The sequence below is a fragment of the Lepus europaeus genome, chromosome 5 (genome assembly GCF_033115175.1).
Source record: "Lepus europaeus isolate LE1 chromosome 5, mLepTim1.pri, whole genome shotgun sequence".
Classification (NCBI taxonomy): domain Eukaryota; kingdom Metazoa; phylum Chordata; class Mammalia; order Lagomorpha; family Leporidae; genus Lepus; species Lepus europaeus.
Window position 1 is genome coordinate 93,296,784 of NC_084831.1, and position 13,600 is coordinate 93,310,383.

General features: G+C 38.8%; 1 protein-coding gene across 1 annotated transcript in view; it reads left to right on the forward strand.

Annotated features, from left to right (window-relative positions):
* The window catches only part of PLPPR4 (phospholipid phosphatase related 4), a 48,120-nt gene extending 36,260 nt beyond the window's left edge, over positions 1 to 11,860 (forward strand). The window contains exons 5-7 of the mRNA XM_062193446.1: positions 5,979 to 6,036; positions 6,743 to 6,916; positions 9,873 to 11,860. Of these exons, the coding sequence (XP_062049430.1) occupies positions 5,979 to 6,036; positions 6,743 to 6,916; positions 9,873 to 11,195 (1,555 nt within the window). The 3' untranslated portion in view covers positions 11,196 to 11,860. The remainder of the gene's footprint in view (positions 1 to 5,978; positions 6,037 to 6,742; positions 6,917 to 9,872) is intronic.
* The last annotated feature ends 1,740 nt before the right edge of the window (positions 11,861 to 13,600 follow it).

A 13,600-nucleotide genomic window follows, 5' to 3' on the forward strand; every position in this document is an offset into this window, starting at 1 on the left:
CCCACAGAGATCTTTCATTTAGGTCATTACCAGAGTATTTTGGCTTTCCATGCCTGCAAAACTCTCATGGACTTTTTAGCCAGATCCAAATGCCCAAAGGGCTGATTCTGAGGCCAGAGTGCTGTTTAGGACATCTGCCATTCTATGAGTCTGCTGTGTATCTCACTTCCCATGTTGGATCATTCTCCTTTTTAATTCCATTAGCCATTATCAGCAGACACTAGTCTTGTTTATGATCCATTTGACACTTAATCCTATCATTATGATCAATTATGAACTGAAACACATCACTTTGACTAGTGAGATGGCATTGATGCATGCCACTGTGATAGGATTGAATTGGAATCCCCTGGCACATTTCTAGCTCTACCATTAGGGGTAAGGCCCATTGAGCATGTGCCGAACTGTACATCTCCTCCCTCTCTTATTCCCACTCTTATATTTAACAGGGATCACTTTTCAGTTAATTCTAAATGCCTGAGAATAATTGTGTGTTAATTAAAGAAATCAACCAATGGTATCAAGTGGAACAAAAAAATAATAAAAGGAATAAAAATAGTAAGTTGTTCCTCGACAGTCAGGACAAAGGCTGATCAAGTCATTGTTTCTCATACTGTCCATTACACTTCTACAGTTTTCCTTTTAGGTGCTCAGTAAGTTGTCACTGATCAGGGAGAGCATATGATATTTGTCCCTTTGGGACTTGCTTATTTCACTCAGCATGATGTTTTCCAGATTCCTCTATTTTGTTGCAAATGACAAGATTTCACTGTTTTTAACTGCTATATAGTATTGTATAGAGTGCATATCTCATAATTTCTGTATGCAGTCTTCTGTTGATGGGCATTTAGGTTGATTCCATGTCTTAGCTATTGTGAATTGAGCTGCAATAAACATTGAGGTGCAGAAAGCTCTTTTATTTGCCAATTTAATTTCCTTTGGTTAAATTCCAAGGAGTGGGATGGCTGGGTCATATGGTAGGGCTATATTCAGGTTTCTGAAAAATCTCCAAACTGAATTCCATAGTGGCTTTACCAGTTTGCAATCCTACCAACAGTGAGTTAGTGTTCATTTTCCCCCACATCCTTGCCAGCATCTGTTGTTAGTTGATTTCTCTAGGTAAGCCATTCTAACTGGGGTAAGGTGAAATCTCATTGTGGTTTTGATTTGCATTTCCCTAATTGCTAGTGATCCTGAACATTTTTCATGTGTCTGTTGGCCATTTGGATTTCCTCTTTTGAAAAATGTCTATTGAGGTCCTTGGCCCTTCTCTTAAGTGGGTTGCTTGTTTTGTTGTTGTGGAGTTTATTGATCTCCTTGTAGATTCTGATTATTAATCCTTTATCGGTTGCATAGTTTGCAAATGTTTTTTCTCATTCTGTCAGTAGCTTCTTCACTTTCCTGACTATTTCTTTTGGAGTACAGAAATTTCTTAATTTGATGCAATCCAATTATTAATTTTGGCTTTGACTGCCTGTGCCTCTGGGGTCTTTTCCAAGTAGTCTTTGCCTCTGCCTATATTTTGCAGGATTTCTCCGATGTTCTCTAATAATTTGATGGTGTCGGGTTGTAGATTTAGGTCTTTAATCCATGTTGAGTGGATTTTTGTGTAAGGTGTAAGGTAGGGGTCTTACTTCATGCTTCTGCATGTGGAAATCCAGTTTTCCCAGCACCATTTGTTGAATAGACTGGCCTTGCTCCAGGAATTGGTTTTAGATCCTTGATCAAATATAAGTTGGCTGTAGATGTTTGGGTTGATTTCTGGTGTTACTATTCTGTTTCATTGGTCTATACATCTGTTTCTATATCAGTGCCATGCTGTTTTGATTATAACTGCCCTGTAGTATGTCCAGAAATCTGGTATTGTGATGTCTCCGGCTTTGTTTTTGTTTTACAAGATTGCTTTAGCTATTCAAGGTCTTCTGTGTCTCCATATGAATTTCAGCATCACTTTTTCCAGATCTGAGAAGAATGTCTTTGGTATTTTGATTGGTATTGCATTGAATGTATAAATTGCTTTTGGGAGAATAGACATTTTGATGATCTGCACATTAATGTTTATTGCAGCTCAATTCACAATAGCTAAGACCTGGAGCCAACCCAAATGCCCATCAACAGTAGACTGGATAAAGAAATTATGGGACATGTACTCTATAGAATACTATACAGCAGTCAAAAACAATGAAACCCGGTCATTTGCAACAAGATGGAGGAATCTGGAAAACATCATGCTGAGTGAATTAAGCCAGTCCCAAAGAGACAAATATCACTACAGTTTTTGTGTTAAAGTTTATTTTGTCTGATAATCAGATGGCTACACCAGCTCCTTTTTGGTTTCTGTTGGCATGGTATATCTTTTTCCAACCTTTAACTTTCAGTCTGCATGCACCTTTGTTGGAAAGATGTGTTTCTTGTCAGCAGCAGATAGATGGGTTTTGTTTTTAATCCATTCAGCCAGTCTGTGTGTTTTAACTGGAGAGCTGAGGCCATTAACATTCAATGTGACTATTGATAAGTAGTGACTTTGCCCTGCCATTTTTCCAAAGATATTTGTAATATATGCTTTGAACTTCCTGTGATCATTTACTGAGGGATTTTCTTCCTTTACCTTCTTTCGTATTGGTGGCCATGTTTCTGTGTTTCTGTGTGTAACACAGCTTTAAGCATCTTTTGCAGGGCTGGATGAGTGGTAGAAAATTCTTTCAATTTCTGTTTGCTATGAAAAGTCTTTATTTCACCTTCATTCACAAATGAGAGCTTTGCAGGATATAATATTCTGGGTTGGCAGCTTTTTTCTCTTAGTACTTGGGCTATATCTGCCATTCCCTCTTAGCCTGTAGGGTTTCTGATAAGTCTGCTGTGAGTCTAATTGGAGACCCTCTGAGAGTAATCTGACATTTATCTCTTGCATATTTTAGAATCTTTTTTTTATGTGTCATGGTGAGGATCTCTTCTGCTCATGCTTATTGGGGGTTCTGTGTGCTTTCTGTACTTTGATATCTCTTGCTTTCTCCAAACCCGGGAAGTTTTCTGCTAGTATCTCACTAAAAAGGCCTTGTAATCCTTTCTCTCTCTCCAAGCCTTCAGGAACTCCTAGAACACGAATGTTGGGTTCTTTAATAGTATCCTGTCGATTTCCAACAATATTTTTTAGATTTCTAATTTCCTCTTCTTTTCTTTGGTTTTTCTGTATACTTTCCTGTGCTCTGTCTTCTAAGTCCAATATTCTCTCTTTTATCTCATTGATTCTTTTTTTAAGGCTCTTACTGTGTTTTTATTTGTTCTATTGAATTCTTCATTTCATTTTGATTTCTCTTCAATACCTCAATTTCATGTTCTACTAAATTCCTCATTTCAGTTTGATTCCTCCTTAAGATTTCGTTTTCACGAGAGAAATTTTTTGTCATGTCTGCATGGATTTCAGTAGTTCATGCATTTGTTTTTGATTTTTTTAATATTCTTATCATAAATTTTTTGAATTGCATTTCTTCTATCTCATCATCTTCATAATCTTTTATTGGAGTGTCATGTTCTTTTGGGAGCATCATGATGTCTTCCTTTTTCTTGTTTCCTCAATTCAGTGATTTCATAAGTGACTATATCTTAGAAACCATTGATAGCTCATTCCAATCATCTCTGTCTCCAAATTTTAGCTTTGCCTTCTTATTATTAGTCCTCACATCAGCAGACTTCACTCATATTTATGTTCGTTTTACATATTTGTTTATTAGAAAAGCAGAAAGACTGAAAGAGAGACAGACAGACTGAGTTATGGTAAATCTTCCATTTTCTGGTTCACTCCCCAAATGCCTGCAGTATTTGGAGTGTGCCATGCTGAAGTCAGTAGTCAGGAACCCAATTCAGGTTCCCCACATGGGTAGCAGGAATGCTCATACTTGAGTCATTATCTGCTGCCTCCACTGTGCCTTAGCAAGAAGCTAGATTATAGGCAGCAGCAGGGATAGCTGTTACCAGGCACTCTGATATAGGATGCAGGTATCCTCAAAGTGACTTCACCCACTACATCCCGGCACTTGCCCCCATCCACTGATGTTTTGTGATCTATGCTATACTGCATTCATTATGGTTTGAGGTTACTACTATGGGGTTACTTTGGAATATGTGTATTCAGTCATGGCTTACAGTCAATATGTGTCTTGTACTGGCTTCAATGGAAGGTTAACACCTATCATACCTCTATCCTTACTCCAGCTTTTGTCAAAAGAATGTGAATTTTCCTTTTGGCAGAATTTGAGAAAGGATAATATCTTGAGTTGCATACTATTATTATTTTTAATAATGAACCCAGAACATCTATATAGCTTCTATCTTTTACTTTAGAAAATAAGAGATAAAGAAACTATCACTGAGTTACAATTTTCAATTAATGAAGTAAAAGTAAATATCTGTGGCCAAAATAATACATGAAAAAATCAAAAGAAATAAGTTACTAAGGATAAAAACCAACAAATGATAATTCTAAGAATTGGATTTGTCATTCAGGGAGTTTGCAAAATCTATTAGCAAGTCAAAAATAAGTTACTTGATTCACTTGAAGAAATAATAACTGATATCATACACAATCAGCTTCCCATGGATCATTGGGTCATTCAACTATTTGGGTCCCATATTCAAGACCTATGTTCTATACTCCTTCTTAGTACTCTATTATTTCTTACTCCTATTACATTAACCTGTCTCCACTGAAAGCTGAAACTCTTTGGCATGACACCAAATAGTTAGAAGGGAACTAATGTGAGTGAATTTTATTTTTTTCCAATTTTTAGTCAACTGAAAGAAATATCTTTCTTATAATCTATCATTTTTGTTTCTCTACCCTTATCTCATGTTCCAGCCCTCTAAATCTGCTTTTTATTTTATTTTCTTAAGATTTATTTATTTATTTGGGAGGTAGAGTTACAGAGTGGGAAACACAAAAAGAGAGATCTTCTATCTGCTGGTTCACTTTCCAAATGGCCGCAACAGCTGGAGCTGGGCAATGGGAACCCAGGAGCCAGGAGCTTCTTCTGGATCCCACATGAGTTCAGGGACCCAAGCACTTGGGCCATCTCCTACTGCTTTCCTGGACAATAAGCAGAGAGCTAGATCAGAAGAGGAGCAGCTGGCACCCATATGGGATGCTGGCGTCACAGGTGAAGGCTTAGCCTACTGCACCACAGCTCTGGCCCTCTAAACCTGATCTTTATTTTTAAAGATTTATTTATTTATTTATTTGAAGCCAGAGTTACACAACAGAGAAGGAGAGGCAGAGAGAGAGAGAGACAGAGAGAGAGAGAGAGAGAGAGAGAGAGAGAGAGAGGTCTTCTATCTACTGGTTCACTCCCCAAATGGCCTCAACAGCTGGTGTTGTGCCAATCTGAAGCCAGGAGCCAAGAGCTTCCTCTGGGTCTCCCATGTGGATGCAGGGGCCCAAGGAACTGGGCCATCTTCCACTGCTTTCCCAGGCCCTAGTAGAGAGCTGGATTGGAAGTGGAGTAGCCAGGACTCGAACGTTGCCATATGGGATGCCAGCACTGCAGACAGCTTTACCTGCTATGCCATAGTGCCAGCTCCTAAACCAGCAGTTAACTTGCAGCACCACAATACCAGCCCCAAACCCCCAGGTTTTATTAGCTTTCACTTTAAGGGGACATAATGCTAGTAGCAAGGAAGAACTATAATGTTTTCCAGTTCTTACTTCAATAATCATTCCAATGGTGTAACCAAATAGTCCCTTGCGAATTTTGCACTTATTTATACTGCACAAGTACACCACTACTATTCTTTAACAGGAATGGTGATTAGCAGTGTTATTCTATCACTCAAATCATTACCCAGAAAACTAAACAGAAATTAAAGTTATTGCTCATTGTCTTGTGGCTTTTAAGGTGAACACTTTAATCATCCACTATTCTTGAGATGATTACTAGCAAAGTATCTGAACTAAAAGGCATAATTTGACTGTCTTTCTTTCGCAGAAAATCATTCCCTTCTCAACATGCGACCCTCGCTGCCTTTGCAGCTGTGTATGTTTCGGTAAGTAACTGGTTCTTTGCCAGGAAGCTGTGTCCAGTAGAAAATTAGAGGAATAGGTGTTGTCTACAGGTAACTAATTAGAATATATCACTGTGCAATAGCAGAAAGTAAATTTTAGCAATGCAGCCTTTCAATACAATGCCAACAAAAGCAGAAATCAAACACTTTTATAAAATATAATGCAGTAAAAGAATATTTCTGCAATGCATGATACTTTTACTTAGCATGGTATCCTTTTAATGTAATATATTTCCGCGAGAATATTGTGGAATACGTCTATGTTACAAATATTTAAACTGAAAGACTTCTAAGTACACACAGACACACACACACACTTCTCTCAGTATCTGTGCAACAATGGCGAGTACAAAGTCATAAATTTGATAAGTGTTTTACAATGAATAGTCACTGTCTCTGGTTAGTGCAATAGTCAATGAAGTCTTTTTGTGAGAAAAATGGGCTGAAGTTATGTTTCAGGTAACATGGAGGTTAAACAGAATAATTCAACTGCTTCAATGTTTCTCAAGCAGTTATGTGATTAAATGAGACACCTTTCATGGCAAGTACAAACACAGACATAGCAGAGGGAACAAAGTAAAATGGATGTGAATCATATCAAGCTTCTAAGTTTAACTTTTTGTTGGATTATAATTTACTAATAAAATGACCATTCTAACATACTTAAGCCACCTCTTTCATTTTTAAGATGTACTTCAATTCCACATTAACGGATTCCTCTAAGCTTCTGAAACCCCTCTTGGTCTTCACATTTATCATCTGTGGAATCATCTGCGGGCTAACACGGATAACTCAGTATAAGAACCATCCAGTGGATGTTTATTGTGGCTTTTTAATAGGAGGAGGAATTGCACTATACTTGGTAAATAGTTCATTATTATCATTTGATAAATCACAAATGGAAAGCATGCATAGACTGTTTTGCACTAAAGTAATTTACCTGCAATATGTTTTCTGTTCATGAGAAAATCTCTGGCATCATCTTTATTTCAGACAAAATTCATATGAAACTTCAATAAAATAATTTATTGAACTCTTATTATGTACTGGAAATATTATTTGAGAAAAATTATTACATTTATTCTTTATAATAATTTGGGGTAGAGAGAGAAAAGTATTACTACTTTATAATTTTACAGGTGAGGAAAGAGAATCTTAGTGAAGGTAGGTTAGTAAAAGTGAAGGTCTAACTTTCCCAACAACACAAATGTAATAATAATATGAATGTAATTATGATCCAATTAATATTGAATTTTTAACAGTATTCTATTTTAATACCTGATCTCCTTCCAAGGGAAACATACTCTGTATAAGGAACCTGAGGATGTCTATTTCATTCTTTCATGCATGCATTCACTTGTCCATTTTACTTTCATTCAGTATCTACTCTTTGCCAAGTACTATGGCAAACATTAAAAGATACATCTTATTTCACTTACAATGTAAAGCTTACAATGTAAAGACTTAAAAAAAATAGTTACAATATATTAAATAATATAAAATTTGAACAAAATTCTTTAGCAATAGCAAATTGCATAAGGGGTTTAGAGAACACTTCATGGCAGTGAAGTTTTTTTCTTAAAATGAAAGTCTCTTAAGGTAACAAAAGAGGGAGGACATTCCAAAGGAAACCAGCCAAGCAAAGTGATAGACATGTGAAACAGAATGTGCAAGTAGAAGGTGAGGGAACAGGAGACATGAAAGATAATGTAGGCCGGCGCCGCGGCTCACTAGGCTAATCCTCCGCCTTGCGGCGCCGGCACACCGGGTTCTAGTCCCGGTCGGGGCACCGATCCTGTCCCGGTTGCCCCTCTTCCAGGCCAGCTCTCTGCTGTGGCCAGGGAGTGCAGTGGAGGATGGCCCAAGTGCTTGGGCCCTGCACCCCATGGGAGACCAGGAGAAGCACCTGGCTCCTGCCATCAGATCAGCGCGGTGCGCCGGCCGCAGCGCGCTACCGCGGCGGCCATTGGAGGGTGAACCAACGGCAAAAAGGAAGACCTTTCTCTCTGTCTCTCTCTCTCACTGTCCACTCTGCCTGTCAAAAATTTAAAAAAAAAAAAAAGAAAGAAAGATAATGTAGATAATGTCCACGTTTCTAGCTTGAAAAACCATTAAGATGGTGACTCTATTAGCCAACCAGGTAAATGACAGAGGAAGAATGTTGGTTAACAGAAATGGGCTGAATTGATCAGCAGTTGTCTGGAGCTCAAAAGAGCAATCACTACTGGAGAAATAGATTTTCAATCCATGGATAATATTGGTGGTATTATAATTGTTGTCATTTGGGGTATTTAAAACTTCAAAGTCCTAAGAGTGAAAAGGAACTAGGGAACACCAAAATGCAAATGGCCTATAGAGGAAAAGGCAATAATGAAAGAAACTGAGAGAAGCTGATAGAAATAAAAATTGTAGCTGTATATATTAATCATGTGGCCTTAGTGTATTTGGAAAGGTATACAAGAAAGTAACTACAAAAAATGGTAAAAGTACTGAAGTGTGCAGTAATTTATTCTTTTTATAAATCAGCACACTCTAGGTTGCCATTTAAATTTTATTCTCACATGCTCTTGTTAGTAAAGGAGGAACACATCACAGTTCTGGGCACTGAATACTGAACAATACAGCAGAGCTTATAGTTTAATGGAAACATTTTCTAAATTTAAAAACTTAAGTGCAATTATTAATAAACATTAGGTAGAAACTGCTCATGCTGCTGAATTCTGAAGGTCGGAGCTTAGACAGATATTATTTAAAAGAAGATTTTAACCAGGAATTAAAGTAGCTGAGGGCCAGGAGCTTGACTTTTTTTTCTACTCTTGTTTGCATTCTATGCCCAGAAATTGGAAATTTATCATTTTTAAGCCAACGCTGTTATCTATTATTAAGCATTTTATAAAATGTTAAATTTATGACATTCCTTTATTTTTAATCAAAAAGACAGTAGCTACAATCTACTGAAATCAAATAGATCTCCGTTGCCTGATCTTATCTTAGCTTAAGCATCCCAGAAACTGAAAACTTCAGCAATTATCAGTTCTTCTTTGTGCAAAAAGGGTAACGATTTTCAGTCTGAGCGCCGGCCTTTTCCAAGTTGTTGCTTCCCAAATCTAACACAAACAAGATATTAAAAGAGTATGAAGACAAGGTTTAATCAAATCAGTCTCAAACACTATTTCCCAATTTAAGACGAAGTTTGAATCAAGGAAGAATGTGATCCCTAGTCTGTTGGGTTCTGCCCCTTCTTCTAAGAGCACCCTGTCCAACGCTGAATAAGCAAAACTATGCCCAGTGTGAGTTGAGATGTGATAATATGTGTCTCTGACCACATTTCAGAACCTGATAGCATGTTTTATGGATAACCCATTGTTCTTTATTTTCTGCACCTCTTCTGCTTTTCATCATAATACATGATGGAAAATGAAAGGAAACATAAGTCATTTAAGCCATTTGAGGTGTCACTCAACAAAAAGTCCCTAAATTCAGAAAAAGGATTTGCTTTAAAAAGCAGAAAATCTCCTTATTTCTCCTCCTGTCTGCCTTTTCTTCTGAAAGTATGTGCAGGATAAGACTAGCAAATGTCTTTGTGGAATGGGGAAAGAAGTAGAGTCTTGTGGTCCTGAACCATTAGTTCAATGAGTTATGCTTTAACTTGCTATTTCCCGCAGTAATTGTACTTTTTGGTTTGTGTTATTTTGTTAGTGCATGGTGTATAGGGAGCACAAGCCTCACTTATGTACTACAGTGGGTACTGGAGGGAACCTGTTAGTGACTCTGCCTTGCAGGACATGATATATCGATCCCTCTCTCTTGAACACTAGGGCCTGTATGCTGTGGGGAATTTTCTGCCTAGTGAGGAGAGCATGTTTCAGCACAGAGAAGCGCTCAGGTCTCTGACAGATCTCAATCAAGACCCCAGCCGCGTTTTATCAGCTAAAAACGGTAGCAGCAGTGACGGAATCGCTCACACAGAGGGCATCCTCAACAGAAACCACAGAGATGCTAGCTCCCTGACAAACCTCAAAAGGGCCAACGCTGATGTGGAGATCATCACTCCACGGAGCCCCTTGGGGAAGGAGAACATGGTCACCTTCAGCAACACCCTGCCGAGAGCCAACACTCCCTCAGTGGAAGACCCGGTGAGGAGAAACGCAACCATTCACGCTTCCATGGATTCCGCTCGATCCAAGCAGCTCCTCACCCAGTGGAAGAACAAGAATGAAAGCCGGAAGTTGTCCCTGCAAGTTATGGAGAATGAGCCTGGACAGTCTCCACCCAGATCCATCGAAATGAGGTCAAGCTCGGAGCCAAGGGTGGGGGTGAATGGAGACCATCACGGGCCTGGCAATCAGTACCTCAAGATCCAGTCTGGCACCGTGCCCAGCTGCAACAATAGCATGCCGGGAGGGCCGAGGGTATCCATCCAGTCCCGCCCCGGGTCCTCCCAGTTGGTGCACATCCCCGAGGAGACCCAGGAGAACATAAGCACCTCCCCCAAGAGCAGCTCTGCTAGGGCCAAGTGGTTGAAGGCTGCGGAGAAGACTGTGGCCTGCAACAGGAGCAACAGCCAGCCCCGCATCATGCAAGTCATAGCCATGTCCAAGCAGCAGGGAGTCCTCCAGAGCAGCCCCAAGAACACGGAAGGCAGCACGGTCTCCTGCACTGGCTCCATCCGCTACAAAACCCTGACAGATCACGAACCCAGCGGGATCGTGAGGGTCGAGGCGCACCCGGAGAACAATAGGCCCATCATACAGATTCCATCCACCGAAGGGGAAGGCAGTGGCTCCTGGAAATGGAAGGCCCCCGAGAAGAGCAGCCTTCGCCAAACCTACGAGCTCAACGACCTCAACAGGGACTCCGAGAGCTACGAGTCCCTGAAAGACAGTTTCGGTTCCGGAGATCGGAAGAGAAGCAACATTGACACTAACGAGCATCACCACCATGGCATCACCACCATCCGAGTCACCCCAGTGGAGGGCAGTGAAATCGGCTCGGAGACACTGTCCATTTCTTCTTCACGCGACTCCACCCTGCGGAGAAAGGGCAACATCATCTTAATCCCTGAAAGAAGCAACAGCCCTGAAAACACTAGAAATATCTTCTACAAAGGAACCTCCCCGACACGGGCGTATAAGGATTGAGCGATGATGACCGTTCAGTGCTTTGGGTCACTCCCGGAGGCCGTGTGTGGCTCCTACCTGCGCTCTGTTGCAGACGACTGGGAAGCCTTTCACCACACCGGATCGTCCACCATCAGCCCGGCACTCTGTAACTCTTGAGGTCTACTAGGCTGAACTTGTAGATTTTACCAAGGGGAGGGAAAAGCACAATGCAAGAACCTAACCAGTGTGATCATGTGTTTTCTTAAGACCTGTCATCAAACTCAAAAGGTTTTGCAGAGGACAGTATCCAAAAAAGTGGTTTCCTTCAGTGTATACTGTTTTACTTTCTGAATGTGCCAACTTTGGGGAATTTTCTTTAGTACTAGCTGTAGGAAGCCAGAACACAGGTTTTCCCTGCAGCAGAGGCCATGCAGTATTATATATTCATTTTGCAGAATCTGCACCAAAAGCTCAGTATGGGTGGTGCTGATTACTATAGTACATGTACCATGTAAACTCTCAAACTCTATTTAGCTGTGAAGTAGTGGTGTGCAATTCCTTGTTGAAGAAATACTGCTTTATTAAGAAGATACTGGCTACTTTGTGTTAGAATAGGACACCCCGCAGCTTCCTCCTAGTGGCTCTGTCACAGTCAAGAGAAGAAAGGGTTCATGTGCATTTCTTCAAAATTATGCTTTCTTCAACATCAGAAATCACGTAGGAGTATTTTCAGCGAAAGGAAATAACTAGTACTTTTCTGCATAGTTATTCTGCTGCTTACTTTTTATTTAAATATCAGTACTGCTAATAAAGAATCTGTTTTAGTGAGTATTTTTGCCTAATTTAAAATATCTATTGTTTTAGAGAATCTTTTGAAATTGTTCTGAACATACTTTGCATTTTTATGACTTCTTTTTTTACTGATTTAAAATTGTTTTGGTTATATATATATATATATATGTTCTCCTATTTCAAAAGCAAAAATTACAATTGACATTCCTTGAGCAAAATATGCTGCTGTGAATTTATAAATGAGAAATCTGAGCCAAAACTTGACATTGTGGATTACATTGCCAGAAATGTTGGTTAAGTCTAACTTTAGATGTCTCTAACAAGCCAACTTAGGTTGCCATCATAACAAGTAATCCAAAAATTCTATTTGGTTCCAGATTATTAACTATAAAACAGTAAATTGAAGTCCCAGGGTGTTTTAGCCTTTTTTACAAAATATTTTTGTTAATTGGACATCAACAGGAAGATCAGAAAAAAATGCAAATTGATAAGCAAAAATATCTCTCAGTATAAAATAAGAATGTATTTCTTCCAAAAATCTGAATAGGCACAGTTTTAGTGCTTAACATGCAAACAACATTTTTCGCTACCTATCTTGAATTGAGCCTTGAGCCTAAATCAAAGGAAACCAATGTTTTCAATAATAAGGACATAGAAACAAAACATTTTGAAGTGTTTTCTGACTTACATATTTAAAGTATGAAGAAATACTTGGTTCTTGGCATTTGGTATTAAGCCTTTTTTACTCCATTTCTAAAGACTATTAATATACACTTAATGATTGCCAAGGTGATAACACTAGGAAACAACAGACCTGGTTTATCTAAGTTCCAGTTTTCAATGAGAACAGATGGAGCTGCTTAGAGACAGCTAGTATCACATCATCATTAGTTTCTATACGAAAAGGGCAGAGCTTCTTAAGAGCAATCAACCTCCTAAGGCATTCAGAATTCAGCTGAAACCAGCAGAATTGTAAACTCTGGCAATAAAATACAGACTCAACTGATATCCCTTCTGGCAATTTCCTTCTCAGAGAGAGAAGTGGGAGTGAAATGTTGCCTTCCCCACTTCTGAGCACCGCCACCATCGTGACACTACGGCTGGTTTTAGTACTCCGAAGGAAAAAACAAAAAGCTGCAGCATTTCCGGTGCAGTGTGATATTTACTAATCTTTCCTATTTCTTAACAACAGATTTTAAAATACTTCTCTAGTCATTGAGGTTTTTTTTCTTTACGTAAATATTGATATATTCTTTTTCTACTCAAAGTGCCAAAGGCTACAGTTTTTAATGACTTAACAAATTGTACCACATTGTTAAGGAAATATCATGATAGACACTAGAACTCAGACCTCTGCATGTATATTTGATAATACATCTTTTGTAAAAAAAATTACAAAAAAATTTGTTTACATTCCACTGGTACCTTAATTTAAATAATTCAGACTAACAGGTGGTATCTCTTCTTAGTGTTCTATCTATCTTATTTGCTAATGGGAGCACTTCTTCCTTTGTTAGGCTGTGCTTTATTGACAAAATGAAGTATTGAATAAAGAGAGTTAATTATCTTTTTAAAGTAAATAAAATTATGGAATATATATATAATATATAAAAAGTATTGTGTTTAATAAAATGTTATGCAATGTTTTCCAA